The sequence below is a fragment of the Drosophila pseudoobscura genome, chromosome 4 (genome assembly GCF_009870125.1).
Source record: "Drosophila pseudoobscura strain MV-25-SWS-2005 chromosome 4, UCI_Dpse_MV25, whole genome shotgun sequence".
NCBI classification, from domain to species: domain Eukaryota; kingdom Metazoa; phylum Arthropoda; class Insecta; order Diptera; family Drosophilidae; genus Drosophila; species Drosophila pseudoobscura.
Window position 1 is genome coordinate 24,282,805 of NC_046681.1, and position 17,532 is coordinate 24,300,336.

At 43.1% G+C, this 17,532-nt stretch overlaps 2 protein-coding genes across 2 annotated transcripts in view; one reads left to right on the forward strand and one right to left on the reverse strand.

The window, feature by feature from the left end:
* The window catches only part of Samuel (SAM-motif ubiquitously expressed punctatedly localized protein), a 74,102-nt gene extending 65,088 nt beyond the window's left edge, over positions 1-9,014 (reverse strand). The window contains exon 1 of the mRNA XM_033379682.1: positions 8,427-9,014. The gene's annotated coding sequence lies outside the window, so the exon portion shown is untranslated. The remainder of the gene's footprint in view (positions 1-8,426) is intronic.
* Positions 9,015-13,186: 4,172 nt separating this feature from the next.
* LOC4816977 (uncharacterized) lies at positions 13,187-13,723 on the forward strand. The gene has a single exon (XM_001356744.4). The coding sequence runs from the start codon at positions 13,231-13,233 to the stop codon at positions 13,597-13,599; it is 369 nt and encodes a 122-aa protein (XP_001356780.3). The 5' UTR covers positions 13,187-13,230; the 3' UTR covers positions 13,600-13,723.
* Positions 13,724-17,532: the final 3,809 nt, after the last annotated feature.

Sequence of the window (17,532 nt, forward strand, 5' to 3'; positions counted from 1 at the left end):
GCAGTACATCAATGAATCAAAAAAAAAAAATACCAACCGAAGAGCAGGCGACAGATCGCGCAGAGACCCCGTGGCAAGGTGAGAGGTGAGGCGCAGCCAGAAAAACAACAACAGCAACAACAACGACAAAAGTTGACAACGAGGTAGATACTACGTATGCGGAGTACGAGTGAGTATATGCCACAGAATGCCGCCAGGCCGGCTGATGAGGGGCAAGTCAAGGTGTGTTGAAGTATGGGCCCCATGTCTCCCTCAGCGTTTGGGCCTGTGTGTGGGTCGATCTTCAATGTTGGCAAAAATCGTACGAAACCAAAGAAAAGGCTTGAAAGAGATGGCAAGAGATGCCGCTTTTGTGCCGCCTGCAAAACGGAAAGACAGTTCGACAGTTCATACTCGTAGCAATTGAATCGTTTGCCAAACACGCGTCAACAACAACGATCCAACAAACCAAAAGATCCGAGAGATCCGAAAGATTCAACGTCCCACAGTCAACGTCAGGGGATAACACGCTCTTAACCTCTCACAGTGTGGCTTAGCATTTATGCTCTGTTGCTTTCATTTGATAAAGGTTTTAATTAAAGAGGGGGTCGACCTGAAGAGCAGAACCCAAGAGGTGGAAGGAGATATTTAATAAAAGAATTTTCGAATTTACACAAATCTCTGACGTCATATATTAGGTTAATTTTGAGGCTTTATCCTTCAGAAAAAAACTTTTCTACTACATTTTTATGGCTTCAAAATCGCTGATGGAACTATGACGTGGGACTTTCCTATTTTAAATTTTCTGATAATGATCTTTCATGATTTCTAAGAAGACTTCTTTAATCTTATCTTCTACTTACAGGAAGTGGAGATCAAAGCATTTGTAGAGCAGAACAGAAAGAAAAGCTGTATTATCTCTAGATATAATCTCACCGAAACTGCATATTTCACTAGACCTTTGGCAAGAATCGGGGAAACCATTCAAGGACTAGAAATCTATGGGAATTCTGATAGATATGTGCTTAGAAATATTTTCAAACCAATTCTAATGTCTTTTTTATCATCAATATACTTTTTCGAACTTGAATTACTTGTAAATGCATCTCTGGTTATATTTATCTTGAAATATATACAATTTTCTTAGTTCCTTTACTTTCAGGATCATTAACAAAATGATCATCCAAATATTCCCTTTCCATTTGATCCCAATCCTCAAAATTAAAACTCAATCTGCATTCATCTCAACTCAAGATTTTTATATCATCCCCAAGGATCGCCATATGACCTGTCTCTTTCCCTAGATAGAATCTCTCTCTTATCTCTCAAGTGAGCCTCCCTGTGGGTGTCTCCATTTCTCTTCTGGCCCTCCAATCTGCCACATAATAAATGTGGTGCAAACTGTCGTTGGGGGCACTCTCTCAGAGCCGTTTGTCACACTGTCAAAAATAACGTCAGATCGTCCGTCTGTCCGTCTGTCAGTCTGTCTTTCGCTCAGTCCTCTGTCCGTCAGTCACCTCCCAGCAACATCGAGGCAGACACATTCAGATACACTTGCAATTTTTTGCTGCTTTTGTTGGATATTTGTTGGACTTTTTTTTGCGCGCATCTAAAAATAAAACAACACTGAAAATGCTAATGCCAAGCGACCGTACGACCGATCGACACCGACATCGACCGATGCCCAGACCTCAAAAACCGAACGCCCGTTTGCCCTCACACAGATACTCGTACTCGCACTTCCCCCAGATACACAGACACAGACACAGATACAAAGATACATCCACAACCACATCCACATCCACATGCAAACATGTCCCCAAAATGACAGCGACATATTGCGCGCCTCGAGAGTTCACTTCAGTCGAGAGTTTGAACTGATCTGAATATACTTTTAGTAGGCACTGCCGCTGTGTGTGTGTGTGAGTGTGTGTGTGTGTGGGGGTATCTCATGTGCATATACTCGTGTGGATATAGATACTCGTACTCTATATACCTCGTTTGTGGATGGACGGCTACGGCACACGCTGCTCACACGAATCTTTGCTTAGGAGTCTGCCAATTGCTAGGACATATCCGCACACACACACACAGAACAGTGCGTTTCGCAGCTGTAAGACTGGCAAGCTAGAGAGCCATTTGCCATTGCCATTTATCTACACATTGTATGATACGAATGACATTTTCCAGAAACAAACGGACATATTTGGACGGAAGGAGACCATTGAAGAGACCATAACGATACGATATCGTATGGGAATCTGGTTTTCTTATCGGGGATTCGGGTAATGCCTGTGTATATTTCTATAATTTTTTAATCGAAATTATAAGATCAAAAATTTTTAATTGTATTTTTATTGTAACTCCTGTCTTAAAGTTTTTAAATAAAAATTCAAATTCAAAAAAAAAAAAATTTCCCTTTAAAAATATTTATATAAAAAGTGAATAAAATGATCCGCACTACCTCTCGACCTACTAAACTATTAAAAGAATGAATGAATATTATTTGTTGTATCAGCTGTAACGATGAAAATAACAGCTGAGATAATATACACAACGTTGAAAAACTTTTTGAAATGCTTAAAAAATTAATTTAAATATTTGGGTTTTTAATTCATCCAATATAACTATTACAACACTAAAAGGGAAAAATACAATCATCATATGTAATACGATTTTTGAGAGTAATATTCAGATATTATGTGATAAAAATTGAAAATTCCAAAAGAACTCTGCCTTTTGATAGAATTCTACCAAATAGTATGTCTCTGAGGTAAAAATTGTATTTCAGCCTTTACTCCCTAAAAACTCGGTAAAATTTGAATTCATTTTCGATTCATCCTACAGTTACTGCTTCGAAACGCACTGTACGAGTGCCGGCCTGCGAATATGCATTTATCTTTACTGTTTTTTTTTTGTGTTGCTTTTTTTTTTTGTTAACCAAACTACAACTCAACTCTCTGTCAGACGATAGACTGACTGCAGACTCTTTTTGGATAGAGGGAGAACAGGGACACGGACTGGGGCCGAGACTGAGACCCGACCCAAAGCTGGAGTCAAGTCGATGTCGAGGCGTGTGGGCAGCCCCCAGCCCCAGTCCCAGCCTCTGCAGCCAGAGCGCGTGTTGAGTTCAGTATTTTTTATGTTTTCTTCTCGTTTTGCACCAGTTTCAGTGCAGCCTGTCGCTGGGGACAACGACAGCAAACAAAACAAAAACTTTAAGCCAAGAAGTGGCCGGCCGACAAGACGACAAAGATCGTTTTGGGGCCGGCTTGAGGGGTCAGGTCGTGTGGCAACTGTACTCGAAAAGTGACACCTGCAAATGCAGGTCAAAAGCGAACGAGGCGGAAGCAGATGACTGGATTGCTTATGGTCATGACTGACAGCTTTGCGTGTTGCAGAGTCCCCGTAACAAATAATCAGCTTACAAATTGTAAAGGAAATACTTTTAAGATAATTACAGAGAGCAGAAAAGATTGCAAGATCGTTTTTGTAGATACATATTTTGAAGATGATCTGAAGATCTGAAGATCTGAAGCGGTATGCATATTTACATATATTCTTGTAAAGGTTTCTGGAAAAGACGTCAGTATTGCTTCTGCTCCAGAGGCACTCTATTATTTAAAGCGAGCTTCGTGGGCCTCAAAAGCCATTTAAATTACTTAATTTATTTCATTTTCATTAATTAAAAATCAATAAAAAGAACCTAAAAAAAAGGGCTCATTCATGGTGAGTCTCTGGAAGCTAGCCGTGACGCGTGTGACGGAGTGGTGGGCGATTTTTGAGCACGTGCAAAACATAAAAACCCGTCCTTCACTGCTAAGCAACTCTGGAAGAGAAATTGCGACGGAGAGAGAGAGAGAGAGTGCGGGAATTTGCCTATAAGAACGGATCACTTTTATGTTTTTAAAAATTTTGAGGAAACCATATCTGGCTCTTCTATAAAGGACTCTTCTTTTCCAGTAAATTTTATATTTTAAGCTGGGATTCATAGAATGAAATAGCTTACATCTTTTACTAAATCGTTTTCCATCTTTTAATCAATGATTAATTCACACTTTCGATCATCATTTAATCAAATCGGAATATATTGAATCGTTTAACAAAGAACTTTTATGGGTTTTCTAATTATTGTATCTGTTAGATCAGAATATTGAAATCAGTAAAAACTATACGCAATGACTGTCATATTCTTGAGAAGACCTTTTCATTGCATAATATTCCAGTTTCTAAAAAGTTCCCCAGATAATCTACACAAACCTTTCAAACCAAGTTCGAAGAGAACTGTATATTTTAACAGTTCCCCCGCCACTTATCTCAAACGATCTTCAACCTCTTGACCTACCTAGACGAACGCACGCTTAATCTAGACCTAGGCCCAAAACCGAACCAAAAAGTGGATTAAAGCCATAACAAAAACCAAAGCCTATAGCTTGATCCATTCAATGCATATAAATATTTATATTAACAGAAAAACAAACAACGAAAACAAAATGTAAGAAAAAAGAAACAATATATGCAGGGACTAACACGTTTTGGCTATAAACCATAAAAAATCTCCACACTTTAAACAAACAACAACAAAAGCGACACAAACCAAAATATTTATCAAAAATATTATAAACATTAAATCTAATACGGCTCTTAATGCTAGGGCATATCGCCAGCTAATTTATGCGACTAGAGAACCCAGATAGACGTCAATGTTGAACCAGATTGTGGGAAAGAGAGAGCATAACATATTCCAGATACTATGCATATTTATGTATCCATCTCTTTACCGGTTGTAAAATGAATGTAGCCGTTCACCTATGGGACATTTTTTACTACAGATCAACGAGTATCAAGCGGAACAGGAATTCTCCTAGTATAACATCTCTTTACATCTCTGCAAAGTATAGTATCTGTTCGTTTAGGGGAAGTTTGTAGAGTGATTCGGTGACCATTCAATGAATGAATCTCTTTAAATCTTGTAAAATATCATATCATATTGTAGCCGTTTACTTGGGGGACATTTGTACACCGAAAGAACGAGAATCAAAGGTTCTTTCGTGGAATTTACAAAGAATATTCCTTGATAGATTATCTTGCAATCGAAAATCATAATTTCTGTAACATCTTTCTGACCTTTCTGGCCAATCCCATTGCCCGGCTCGACTTCCGTTTGGGCCGAACTTCCAACGGCAGTTTTTGTGAATGGAATTTGCAAGTTCATTGAAAAATTTCCTAAACAAGCAGATGGCAGAGGAGCCATGGCTGGGCTGGGCTGGGCTGGAGCTATCAGATATCATCCATCATATAATCAGGCGACATATAAATGCTTACCTCACAAACGGACGGACGCTCTCTTGTCACTTGATAGAGCACCATATCGTACGAGCATCGTACAAATTATAAAGAATATAAATGCTAATAATAACAAATTCAACAATTTCCTGCAACTCACATCATAATTCTGGCCCCTGTTCCTTCTGCCCGGCCGGTTTCATGTCATTAGCGGACTCTAAAGTAAATATTTGACGAAGACAAACGAACCCGAACAGCAACACAGAGCTCCAGAGTAACTTCATCCATAACCCGTTCTGCCCCACCAGCAAAAGAGGAGAGGAAAAATAATAATAATAATAATAAAAATCAAGTGACGATCACTTTGAGGGCATTGAGGGCGTTTAATGGGTATATGGAAGTGGTAGTATCGAAGGAACGACTTGAAGATTACTTAATGAGATGTATTTCAAACTAGATTGGGCCACCAATTTTATAGACATTCTGCGTTTTTTATGTCTTACCAAAGGGTATATAAAATTCGATACGTTCTGTGGCCCTTTCTGAAGATCACTCCACTGAAGTTTCCCCTTCTTTGAGATGAGTTTGGGAATTGAGTAAACCGATCGCCGCGACTCTGTTTTATCCCCCGTTTCTTCTGCTTTTCTTGGGGGCTTTTTTGTTTGCTGACTGTGACACATTTTTGTCACATGAACTTGCGCCGCAATAACCGATCCCCCAGCGGTCCGAACCGATCCGATCCTCCGAAAAGCAAAGAAGTTTACTTTATGTACTCGCTCGCTGTGCTTGTCCTCCTCATATTTTGTCAGCGTTTTCGTTTTTTTGTTGTTTTTTGAGGGGGAAGATCTCACTGATCACTGGGATCATAATTGAAACGATCGATCGCATTTTGTTATGGTCTCTCTCTCTGTCTCACCGTCTCTCTGTATCTGATTTTTTTTTGCTTATAATTTGATCTTTTGACAGATCAAAGATCGACTGAACCTTAAGGTTAATCACTGACCGCAGCAGCCTCGAACCGTTTCTGTTTGATTTGAGCCGCCTCGTGAAATCATATATTCGTACTCGCAGCATCCACTTTGTCTGCCACACAGCCACGGCTCTCCACTGCCCCCCCATAGATGATTGAGTGCCGATCTGGGCGCCCACACACTCGATCTCTAGCGTGTGAGAGCGTGCTTATCTGTATGTGTGTGTGCTTGTGTGTTAATGATCGCAAATGTCGTGATTTTAGTCGAGAGTGGGTTGAGTTGAGGCGACGAGGTGCTGAACTTTAATTAAACGCAAAACCGAAATGTGCTTTTTTTTGCTCACATTCTGAACTTTGATACATCACAATGCAACAGGCCAGAGGCACAGGCTAGAGGCACAGGCCAGAGGCAACGGGCAGCAACAGGCAGCAGGGGAAAATACTGATGTCTGATGCACTGAGATTCGCTGATTAACAGATGGGCTCCGGTACGCTCTGTCGCTAGTATATATGGGATCTATGAGCTAACAACAATCGCATAACGAGTGAGAACCTTCGAATATTGACTGAGATCAGTGAGGAATTGTATAACACATTTTGTATTGGGTTCTATAAAAATTTTGAGAGGCTTAAATTGTAATTTAAGTGGAACTGTTCCTCTATTCTATCGAAGAGCTCTTTTGAGGATCTCTAGGATCTGTGACTGAAAATATAACCACATCTTCCGGTCTATATTTTACTTCCACGAGAGTCCCGATCGTAGACGTATTGAGCAGAGACCAATTCTACAGCAATCTATGAACTTTAGGGTACTATCAGGTGTACTCATAGTTCAAGTGTGTTTAGGGACCCCCTTTTTCCGCCCTTGAGATTTTGATAGGTTCTATTCCGAGTTGAATTATGTAAGATCATATAGAAAGTTCACTTTGTACCCTTTTAGATCATCTATTTCACAATAAATCGATTAAAGCTTCTTCAACTTTATTTGTCATATGTTTTGTACACTCATTGCAAAACCTCCAAACGCAACCATAGTATAATCCTAACCCCTCTACCCCTTAATGGGTAAACCTCCCAAAAACTGATCGATAAAGGGGTACAGAAAGTTTTGGGCGATCTAAATAGGCCAAAACCTTGAATAACCCAATGAGCCATGATCCGAAAACAGTTGGGCATTATAGAACACTGAATCACAAAATGTAAGTTTAGAATGTACGAAAAAAAAACGGCAAGGCCAGCAATTTGGTGGAAAAGAAGGAAGGAGGGATATAGAGAGGGGAAAAACAACAACAAAGTTTCAATCAAAAATGCGAAATGCAAATAAAATGCAGGTAGACTGCACACAGTCTCTCTCTCTCTCTCTCTCACTCTGTCGCACACATGCAGCAACTGTAACAATAACGGCAAGAGGAGACGTAACCGCAACAACAAAGAGTGGAGCGCGAAGATGGGGAAAGGAGTGAGCGGGCGAGCTGCACATCGTGCGAGTGTGTGTGTGTGTTTGGGTGTGCGGTGAAGGTAAGTGCGCTTATCAGGCCCAAAAGCAAGCAAAAGCAAACGCCGGATATGAGCGCCACTTAAAAACTGTAAAAACAATGAGCAGGCAACAAGTGTGTGTGACAAACAGAGACAGGGCTATATCTGCAGAGAAAGAGAGAGAGAGAGATGGAGAGAAAGGAAGGTGTAAGCAAAGAGAGTGTCCGATTTGCACTTACCGTTTTAAAGAGAGGCAACCACAACAACAACAACAGGCGAGGAGAGACAGGTAGCCAATTAATGAAAGCGACAAAATGGCAAATAATACTTTGGCAAACTACAGTGGGACCTCCTCGAGGACAAAAAGACTTTATATAGTGTTCAAAAGTAGGAAAAAATTGGCTTAGAGCGAGATCTGAGGGTGATTAATTACCGTTCAAGCGGGCTTTCACTGTTCTCAAAGAGCGGTAAGCAGAGAGACAGTCGACGGCGACGGCGACAGCAAACAGCCACCCCATAAACAGTTACACTAATTGCAAGCATGCGTTGACGCAGCTTTCGTCACCCGCAAATTGTAGTTGTAGTTTTCCTAATTGTAATTGTAGTTGTAGTTCAATCAAAATTTACAGTTGTTCATCGAACAATTTGCTGAATCATTTGCTTATGGCCGAATCAAGAAGAGTACGGAGTAGAGTATGTTGTTTGTCTTAATTACCGTTTTAAGCTGATTCTCCTCCTTCGCGTACGCTCTCGCTGGCTGGCTGGCTGGCTGGCTGGCTATTTGGGGTTGGTTGTGTGTTGTCGTCAAACACTTCAATGAAAACTTTTATGTGGAGCAATTGATAAAGCCGCACACACAAACACACGCACATGCAGCACGCACACTCACTGGCACTGTTACACGCGCACACACAGGCAAGCCATACACACATTTACAGCTAGTATTTTGTACGTAAAAATTAAGTACAATCTCATTCACTGGCACTTTTTTCCCTCTGTTGTTGTTGTTGTAAGTATTTTTTTATAGCCGTATACCAATTAAATAAACATTTTTTCGTTGTGTGTGTGTGTTTCATTGATCGTCGCGTTTTGATTAATTGTTTGAATTACGTTTATTATTGCGATTATTGTTTATTTGTTTGTTCGTCTCCGTCTTCGTCTTCGCTCGCATCGGACGAAAAATCTCCTCTGGCTCTCCACAAAAGGCTCTCGCTTCCGTTACACCGAACCGCACTCGGGAGCGTTGGAAAAATCACTAACCCAACCGGCTGAAAGCTGAATGCAGCAGAAAACTGATCAATCGGTCTGCGCCGATGGAGCCCATCGTGCGGCGGCTCGTGCTCGCTCGCTCTCTCTCTCTTCCCACTCGTGCTCTTGAGCTTGCTTGCGCTCTCTCTCTTGGTGCGAACGACAAGTGGCGATTCTTTTAGCGTGCGAGCAGAGTGCATAGAAGAAAGGGTGAGGGTGGCCCCCACGAGAGCAAACGATGCACAAAGAGAGGGAGAGCGATCGAGTGGCATGTGACTTGAAGAGCGGGAAGACCTTACCTTTTGATTAAATACACCTTTTTGTGCTCGATATGAATGAATTTGCGTTGGCACGCTCTGGCCGAAGAGAGAGCCACAAGCTAAGAGAACGAATTGCCTGCTCTTTGATCTGATAAACTGATACTCTTTAATGTGTAGCAGGTTGAGTGATTATTATCATTATGAAGTGATCTGATTTGCTGGCGATATTAAAGCACGGCTCCCGTCAATAATTACAGATGGTACGAGATTCGTGAGGAGCTTAAAAGAAGCTAAAAATAATAATATAGTGCATGATTAAAGCCAAATCAATATGGTAGTAGGATCATTATCCACGAATACCCATTAGCCCCCAAACAAGATGGAGACATCACCTGGACAGGACAGGACAGGGACAGGGACAGCGACAAGGCCTGAAAAACGAGGTGATAATTCACTTGTACAGCACCCTCTCACATTTGCATTCGCCTTCCCACTAACTACGGTTATCCTCAATCAGCTAATTTATTTCCATGGAAAATATCGCCCCCACCTATAGGAAACCGAGCAGTTTTCCCTGCCTCTGGTGGGAGGGGGGCGGGGGGCCGTTCAATAGGAGAAACCAAACAATTAAGCAAACAAAACGACAGCCGTCTCGTCTCTGAGGCTGCAACGGACTCCCAGTGCCAGCCCCGACCCGGCTCCGATTCCCACTGCGAATACGACTCTGATAGCCCTCCAGATAGAAACTGTCAAACAAAACAAACTACAAGATAGAAGCCAAACAAAACGAAGGCTCCCAAAGTGTGCTGAGGCTCGGTCTTGTCGTTTTGCTACCTTTTAGGGCTAAAAAGGGTATAATCGTTCCTCGTGTTTCCCAAATATTCTAGATCATCATCTGAGCCTAAATGGATCTGGGCATACTCGTATCAGTAGAATCGTTCGTAAAGTCCACTGAATCTCGAAAACAAAACAAAAACTTTGAAGTGGTATCATTGTAGACACTGATTTAATAGATTTAGTGGGTATTCTTTAGTCTAAGTCCCCTTTCAATGGCCTTCTTGCTGGTCGTTTCTTCAGTCTTTTGTTTTTGCATAGCAAATGGAAGACTAAGTACAAGGAGAGGCGTCAATGACGACCGACGAAGCCGACCGACGACCGACGGGCGACCGGCGACCTTACCCTCGAACATCGAACAACAACAGCCAGTCCCCCGCCAACAAAAGCAACAAAAACAGGGACACATCAAAAAGGAAGTAAGAAGCAAAAACAAAACACGCAAAACAAGAAAACGAAGAACTGTCTGTGGTAGGCGAAGCTTTGAATACCCTTACAGATCCATCGTTGCCAAGGCAGCTTGGTTGGATTACCTTAAGAGACAAAGTAGTCCATAGAGTCGTAGGTGATACCTTTAGGAAGGGTAGAAAAAAGCACTGGCAAAAGAGTCGGACAGAGAGGGAGAGAAATGCATCGAATATAAATTAACTGCCATGAAACGGAGTAATGGAGCAACAACAGCACAAGTAGAAGAAGCAGAGCAGCAGCAGTGGGTGAGAGAGAGAGGTAGAGGGAGACGAGGAGAGAGCAGCTCGCGCCAGAGACGCGAAGGTAACAATGAAGGCTGCACAAAAAGGCAGAAAGCAAAACGACAAAGCACAGCGCAAGAGCAGCGATGCTTAGTGGGCGTATACCGCATGCCTGCCCCCCATCTCCCGCCCCGCTCCACCCCGCACTGCACTGCACACCTTTCCTGGGTGCAATCTATGCCAGCGATCGGCTAAGTACAAATGGTTAGGAGATGCAACTACAACAACTGCAACAATAGCGAGGTCAAACAGCAATCAATAAAGGTCAGCGACTACCGCCAAGGCACGCCTGAGTGCCTACCGTCAATGCCAGTGGAACAGTGGAGAAAATGAGGAGGATGAAGAGGAGGTGGAGCAGGCGAGGAGACAGCAACCGGCAACCAGCAACCAGCCCACACCCAAGCATACCTACCCCCCCACCACCTCCTCTCCCCCTATCTCTCTCCCTAGTCATTTGCCCATTCATGCGGCCCACGATGAAGATGCTTTATGTTGCAAATTGAAAGCTGGACATCCAATCGACTGGAGAAGAACAAGACCCAGATGGGAGACGGAAGATGGAGATGGTAGCCAGCGACGGCCGGACGGACAAGCACAGGAAAAGAGACGGGAGAGGAGAAGAACGGTGAAGAGCGACGGCGGCTGTAGGCAGGCCGACAAATGTAGACAGTTGCGACTGCGCAGCAGCAGCAGCACCAGAAGCAGCAGCAGCAGCGTCAGCATCAGAAGACAAAGCAGAAAGAGAGAGGGAGAACAAGGAGAGAGAGAGCTTAGTGCTAGGAGCTGGATTAACCCACTAAATGAAAATATGTATGCACTTACCTGGTTGAATGAGGATTGAGGGTATGAATACGGTATTCAAAATCGCATATACCATTTTTTACTACATTTTTTATTGCATGGAGAAACAAGTTATGGAATTTCCTTATGCGATGTTTTCTATACTACTATATTAAGTTGCATTCGGTTTGCAGATCCACTTTTATCATGAATTCAATAAGTCAATTCAAAATGCAGATGTTCCTAAGCAATTCGCTATTTGGATTCTTCGAACCAAATCTGTTTTCACGGGGATCTTAACCCCCTCCACTAACCCATTGCGCCAATTATTTAATACCGATTTTAATTGACTCTTTCCTAGGAAATAAAAGTTACTGTTCGCCATATGCATATTACTGTCTCAAGGCAAAATAAGGTGTTACAACTCGGAAAAGAATTTCAAACTTTAAAACATGTTTTAGGGATAAAAAACATGAGAAACTCGCCGACCATAAATGTGTAAAAGAATTGTTTAGATCCTATATAAACCGGCTTAAAAAATGAACCCATTGTTTTGAAATATACTCATAATATTATTACGAAATAAACTTAATCCTTCTGAATCCATGTTTTTCCAACCCCATCGGCAAAGAGTGGGTTAAGAAGCCAAGCTAAATGGCGGATGTCGATGACTGTGGCATTAGGCGTATGTTTCTTGGCTATTTCTGTGGCTGCTGCCCCCCTGGCTGCCCACTAGCCGGCGACCTGTCCCGGTCCCGCCCGCCCCATCACCGCCCCCGCAGGTGCAGCAGCTTCTGATGATGATGCAGCTACCAAGTAGCCTCTGTGGATGCCACAACCTCCACTACCACTGCCACTACCACTGCCACTGCCATTGCCTCTGCCCGTGTGCCTGCCTCAACTCGGGATGTGTCTTGTGGCTGGCTGCTATCTGCCTCGCTTTTGGCATACACAAGATATTTTTAATGGCCCAGCTTCCTTTTTACAGATGCTTTACTTCGTTCTCGGGCTTTTTCGCTGCTTTTTTTTTTGTTGGTTGGTCTGATTTTTGTGAATGAAGTTGTTTTAGATACTCTCACACACAGCACACCGCACACACTCGTAGATACAGAGGCAGAAAGAGCACCATTATCGCACTGACATGTCTGGTAGATGTCGTGGCTCCCCTATAGCCTCAATCCCCACTCTGCCTCACAGATCCGCCGCCCACTTGGCCCGTACTGCTGCCCGTACTGCGGTGTGTCACCTGTTGATGGATTTCGTTGTTTGATTAACATGAAATGGCATCGCAGTCCACAGTCGGCAGTCGGCAGTCGGCAGTCCCGTCCCAGCGATCTTGATGCCTTGAGTGGAGTCGCCGACTTTAAGTGACTCTCCGCCTGCCTCGGGATGCCTGCCGCCTAGACCCAGATTGATGTGGTGGATGGGCAAAGTGAGTGCGCCCGGAGTGGGATAACCAAAGGAGAACGGAATCACTGGTCATAAACTACAGAGGTAATCATCAGGTAGCTGCAGGTAGCAGCCTTTGGACTTGCATCATTAGAAAACACTTAGGGGAAATCGGTTGGGCACTACCTAAACATCCTTTATATTCCACTGGGCCATGCCTCAACCAGCACATTCCAATCCCAGCTGCCAAGCAGTCAAGATGTCGAACGTTAAACTTCTACTACTCGTTCTCGTCGTTGTCACGCTGCTCCTCCTGGTCGCGGCTCGGCCCAAGTCACGGTCTCCAGTCTATAACGAGGTCACCTCCCTGCCGGCGGAGCGCGAGAGTCTGGGCAACGAGCTGCTGGAGCAACAGATCTCCCCATGGAGGCGACAGGCCAAGAAGGACTTCTCCATGAGGCGGCACTCCTACATCAATCCCAAGATGATGCTCTCGCGGAGTCCCTTCCTCCAGCGCATCTACGATCTGCCGGAGCCGGACATTGCACCCGGCGGAGCCAACTACTTTGGTAACGAGGTGCTGCCGCTGGCCACCTACGAGATCATGGAACCAGAATCCCTGTACTAGGGGAGGCATCTTTAAGGCTTAAATATATTATAAGGTGAAAGAATTTCAAATAGTGATAGGAAATTTCTTTCTTTTAAAGAAATACAAATGGATCTTGTAAGATAATATAATTGTATTGTATTGACATCTCTAGAAAAAGAATTTAAAATTTTCCATCTTTTAAATATTAATTTTGAATAATAAATTGATTTTAAAACAAAGTTAAAAGTTATTCGTTATTTCGCCTGATTCAGGGTAGCCCGAGAAACCCTTAGGTAAGTCCTCCGCAATCGAAAGTCTTTAAGCAGTTTTTAACCACACCAATGGATGGGAGTATGATCCCCCCCAAGAGCGTAGCAACCTATCGGATGTACTGGAAATAGACAAACTAACTATTCAAGAAATATGGGACAAGGAGTGATGCTATTGGAGCCACAAGTTGATATACAATAATTCACTTCTTCAAAAGAAAAACCTCCATATCTAATACACTTCTGTTTTGTTTATATTATCATCATCGTCATCGTGTTTCTCTTCGCCTATGATGAATAGGATCAAGATGGAGCTGCTGAACGTATTGAAGATGATGGCGATGGCGGCGGTGATAATGGAAACATTGATGCAGAAGGATGGCAAGGAAGTGAAGTAAATTTAGAAGGTAGATTATATGAAGAATGAGCCTCCATGTAGTACTTTATAAGGCACCTTAATCTGTGTATTCAAAGCATCATCCTAGTGGAAGTTTAACAAATAAGTCACATTCAAGTAAAGAGAATGCCACCGTCTAATCCATTCGACAAATGAACATACCCGTGTAGCACACACATATCCTTTGTTTCGCTTTTTTACACTTACTTTGAAGTTCCATCTTTCTCGATAAGTATTGAACCAATCTCTATAATCCATTTAAATTCTTAGAGCTATAGCTTTTTGACCATTTCTTCGTTTCTGTAAGTAAAAGCACACTAGTATTCTAGTGGAAGGTGCTCCATGGTAGGATTTTCTTATAGCCGAAAAAGGCTTTAATCTTTGAATGCCTTAAGGTCAAGGAGTTCTTAGAAAACCCATTCTCCTGCTGCAAACCCCAGAAATCTCTTGGCCAATGTTGATCACTGGCAAAAAGCTCTCACACTCGGGTTAATCAAAGCCAACAGCTCTAAGGGGCAGCAGCAGCTACCTACCGCGGGGCAGCCACCAGTCGGCCGCTTGCAACAATCAACACTCAACAACAATCAACAACGATCTGAACAAACTACAACAACATAATCAACAGGAGATCCCGATGCCCCAATCCCCGAGCCGAAAGCAACAACAAAATGTTTAAATACGCAGAAAGAATGAGAGAGACAGAGACAGAGAGAGAGAGAGAGAGATGAAAAAACCGAAAAGAGCATTGGGAAGGAGCATCCCAAATGCCATGTTGGAATCCATGTAGGAACAACGTACGAGTATATATGGTATATATATGGGTGTGCTGTGTGTACATATCCCCAAGGAATGGATGTTTTTTGCTTGTTGTTGTTGGAGGACACATCTATAGCGGAGAGGCCTGGGCTGCCACACACTGCAACAAGTGTTCCAAATCAAAACGGAAGCAAAGGCGGCGGCATCCACGACCACGGCCATGGCCACAGAGTCCAGAGCAAGGGAGAGGGAGAGGGACAGAGACAGCGAGAGATGCTGCCACAAGTTGTCCAGCTACAGCTACTGGCCACGCAGCAGCAGCAACTCCTTTATGCCACATATGTACATGGCTTTTTGGTTCGACATGGCAAAAGCATTTGGAAAATGTAATTTACAACGCTCGGCGCAGAGCAACAGGAGCTTCAGACGCACTCACAACCAGCGAGAGAGGGAGAGACGGAGGGTGGGCGGAGGAGGTGTGCCGCGAGGAGGGAACTGGTCAACTTTGGTCGGTCGCATCAAGCTACTCAACCTCAAAGTTGAACGGCATCACCTGCCACCGATCTCACACTGCTTGAAGCGCGCAGAAAGAGCAGTGGCAGCCAGGATTTAGCTGATCGATTTGGGTATACCCTCGGGAAAAGAGGGATCTTGAAGAAGCGATCGAAGAAGTGGCTAGTGTGTAGAATGTAGTTGGAATATCATTTAAGGATTCTAAAAATAAATAACAATTCTAAAACAACAAATAAAACAAACCATTTTGAGTATTCAAAGGGAATCTAGGTAAGGGAATACATTATAATAACAGATAATGGAGGAACGATATAAATGGAAGAACTACAAGGTGTTACCTGGACTTCGAAGTAGAACGAATGCAAGGCCTATGTGCATATCAGCACTGAACCATTCAGAAAAGTTTTCAAGGAATCGAAATGAAAACCTTAGTGGAACAAAGCATTATACAGGAAGTATTATTCTGCAATCTATTAAAGAATTTTAAGTGGAGAAAAAACTTTGAATGATTCACTGCTAAAACGATATATTCTTGGAGGATTACTAAAATGTTTAGGGGCTTCTATTTAGTACCTAAATTGTTACCTTTTAATTACAATTATTGCAGAAAATATAAAATACTACTCACCCTCCTGTAAAATGTACATAATTTACAATCTAAAGAAATGTAAGAAAATGCTTCTTTATTTATAAGAAACTTGATCAAAGTTTTTGGGATTACCTAAAACCCTTTCTTTGCATGTGATGATAGAACACTCTGAGCCTTTACACCTGCTCCTGCCGATCCTCATATACCCCATTTAGATTAGATTCCTATAGGGTATGTGTATATTGAAAAGCAAACCGCTCAACTAAGGAGAACAAGAGCCAGCGAAGATTTTAATTTTAACCTTTTTGTACGCGGCTCCACTCCGCTCCGTTCTGTTCGGTTGCCCCCACTCCTCCGATGGCTTCTGTGCGCTCAAGTTTTCCTCGCTTGATTTTTTTTCTTTTCTTTTCTTCTCTTACTTTTTTTTTTGTTTAATTTGCTGCAGCGCTTCATAGAGCATTTTTCATTAAATTCCTGAATTAAGGCATTCCTCCCTGGCCCCACATTGGACGATGGTCATGTTCTGAAATAAGAGCAACATTGCAACATTGTCCAAGGAGTCCGACGACATGGTGACGACGACGACTACGACGATGGCTCTGGCTTTGGTCTTGTTGGTCTTTGGCCAGTGAATGCGGAGCCAAGAGCCACGACACCGACTACCGGTTACGTTGGGAGTTCGAGATCCGACTTGACCAGCAGCGCCTTAAGTGCCCCGCAGTTGTTTGGAATTTCATATTTCTCTTCTCGCTGCTGTTTCTGTTGCTTTTGCTGCCGCTTGTCTTTGCCCTTTTGCGGCAGCTGAGGGTGCAGGATGGGGCATGCTAGGGAGAGGTGATGGTACTCCATAATGACACAAACCTAAAATCAAATCATTCCATTCAAATGCTGGAGATAGTCTTCTTTGAGGTATAGATCTCTATCTCAATCAATGAGTAAAATCTCAATCCAGCCCGAGTTTACATTCTTCCTTTAAACTTTCACTTAATCCATTATCATTCTCAAGTTTTAAACTTTTGGCAGCCCATATGTATGCAGCTCTAAGCCATTCGAACAGATTTCCGCCCAATGGAATAGAAATTCCCTTGCAGATCCGAGGGCTGCCCAGCTGGAAGCTTGTCCCGGGCACAATTCACTTAAGGCCACCGCCTCGGCTGGCCCCGACAGTGGCCGCATGAATTCAGAGCATTTTTCTAACTTCCTTTTACCAATAGAACAAAACCAGCACAAAGCGCCGCGGATAAAGTGGTATGACAACGCCAGTGGGCAGGGGGGGGTAGGGATTCGAGTTGGCCGTGAGATGCGGAGAAAGATGCAGCCAGTGGCGACCCAAAGCTATGCGCAGAAGAAACGGGCGCAAGATCAAGCCAAGTGAAGTCAAGTTCGAGTCACCCGACTGGGGGCTGGGGTCTGGGGGCTGGGGCAGCGACTGCTGTGGCGACTCCGCT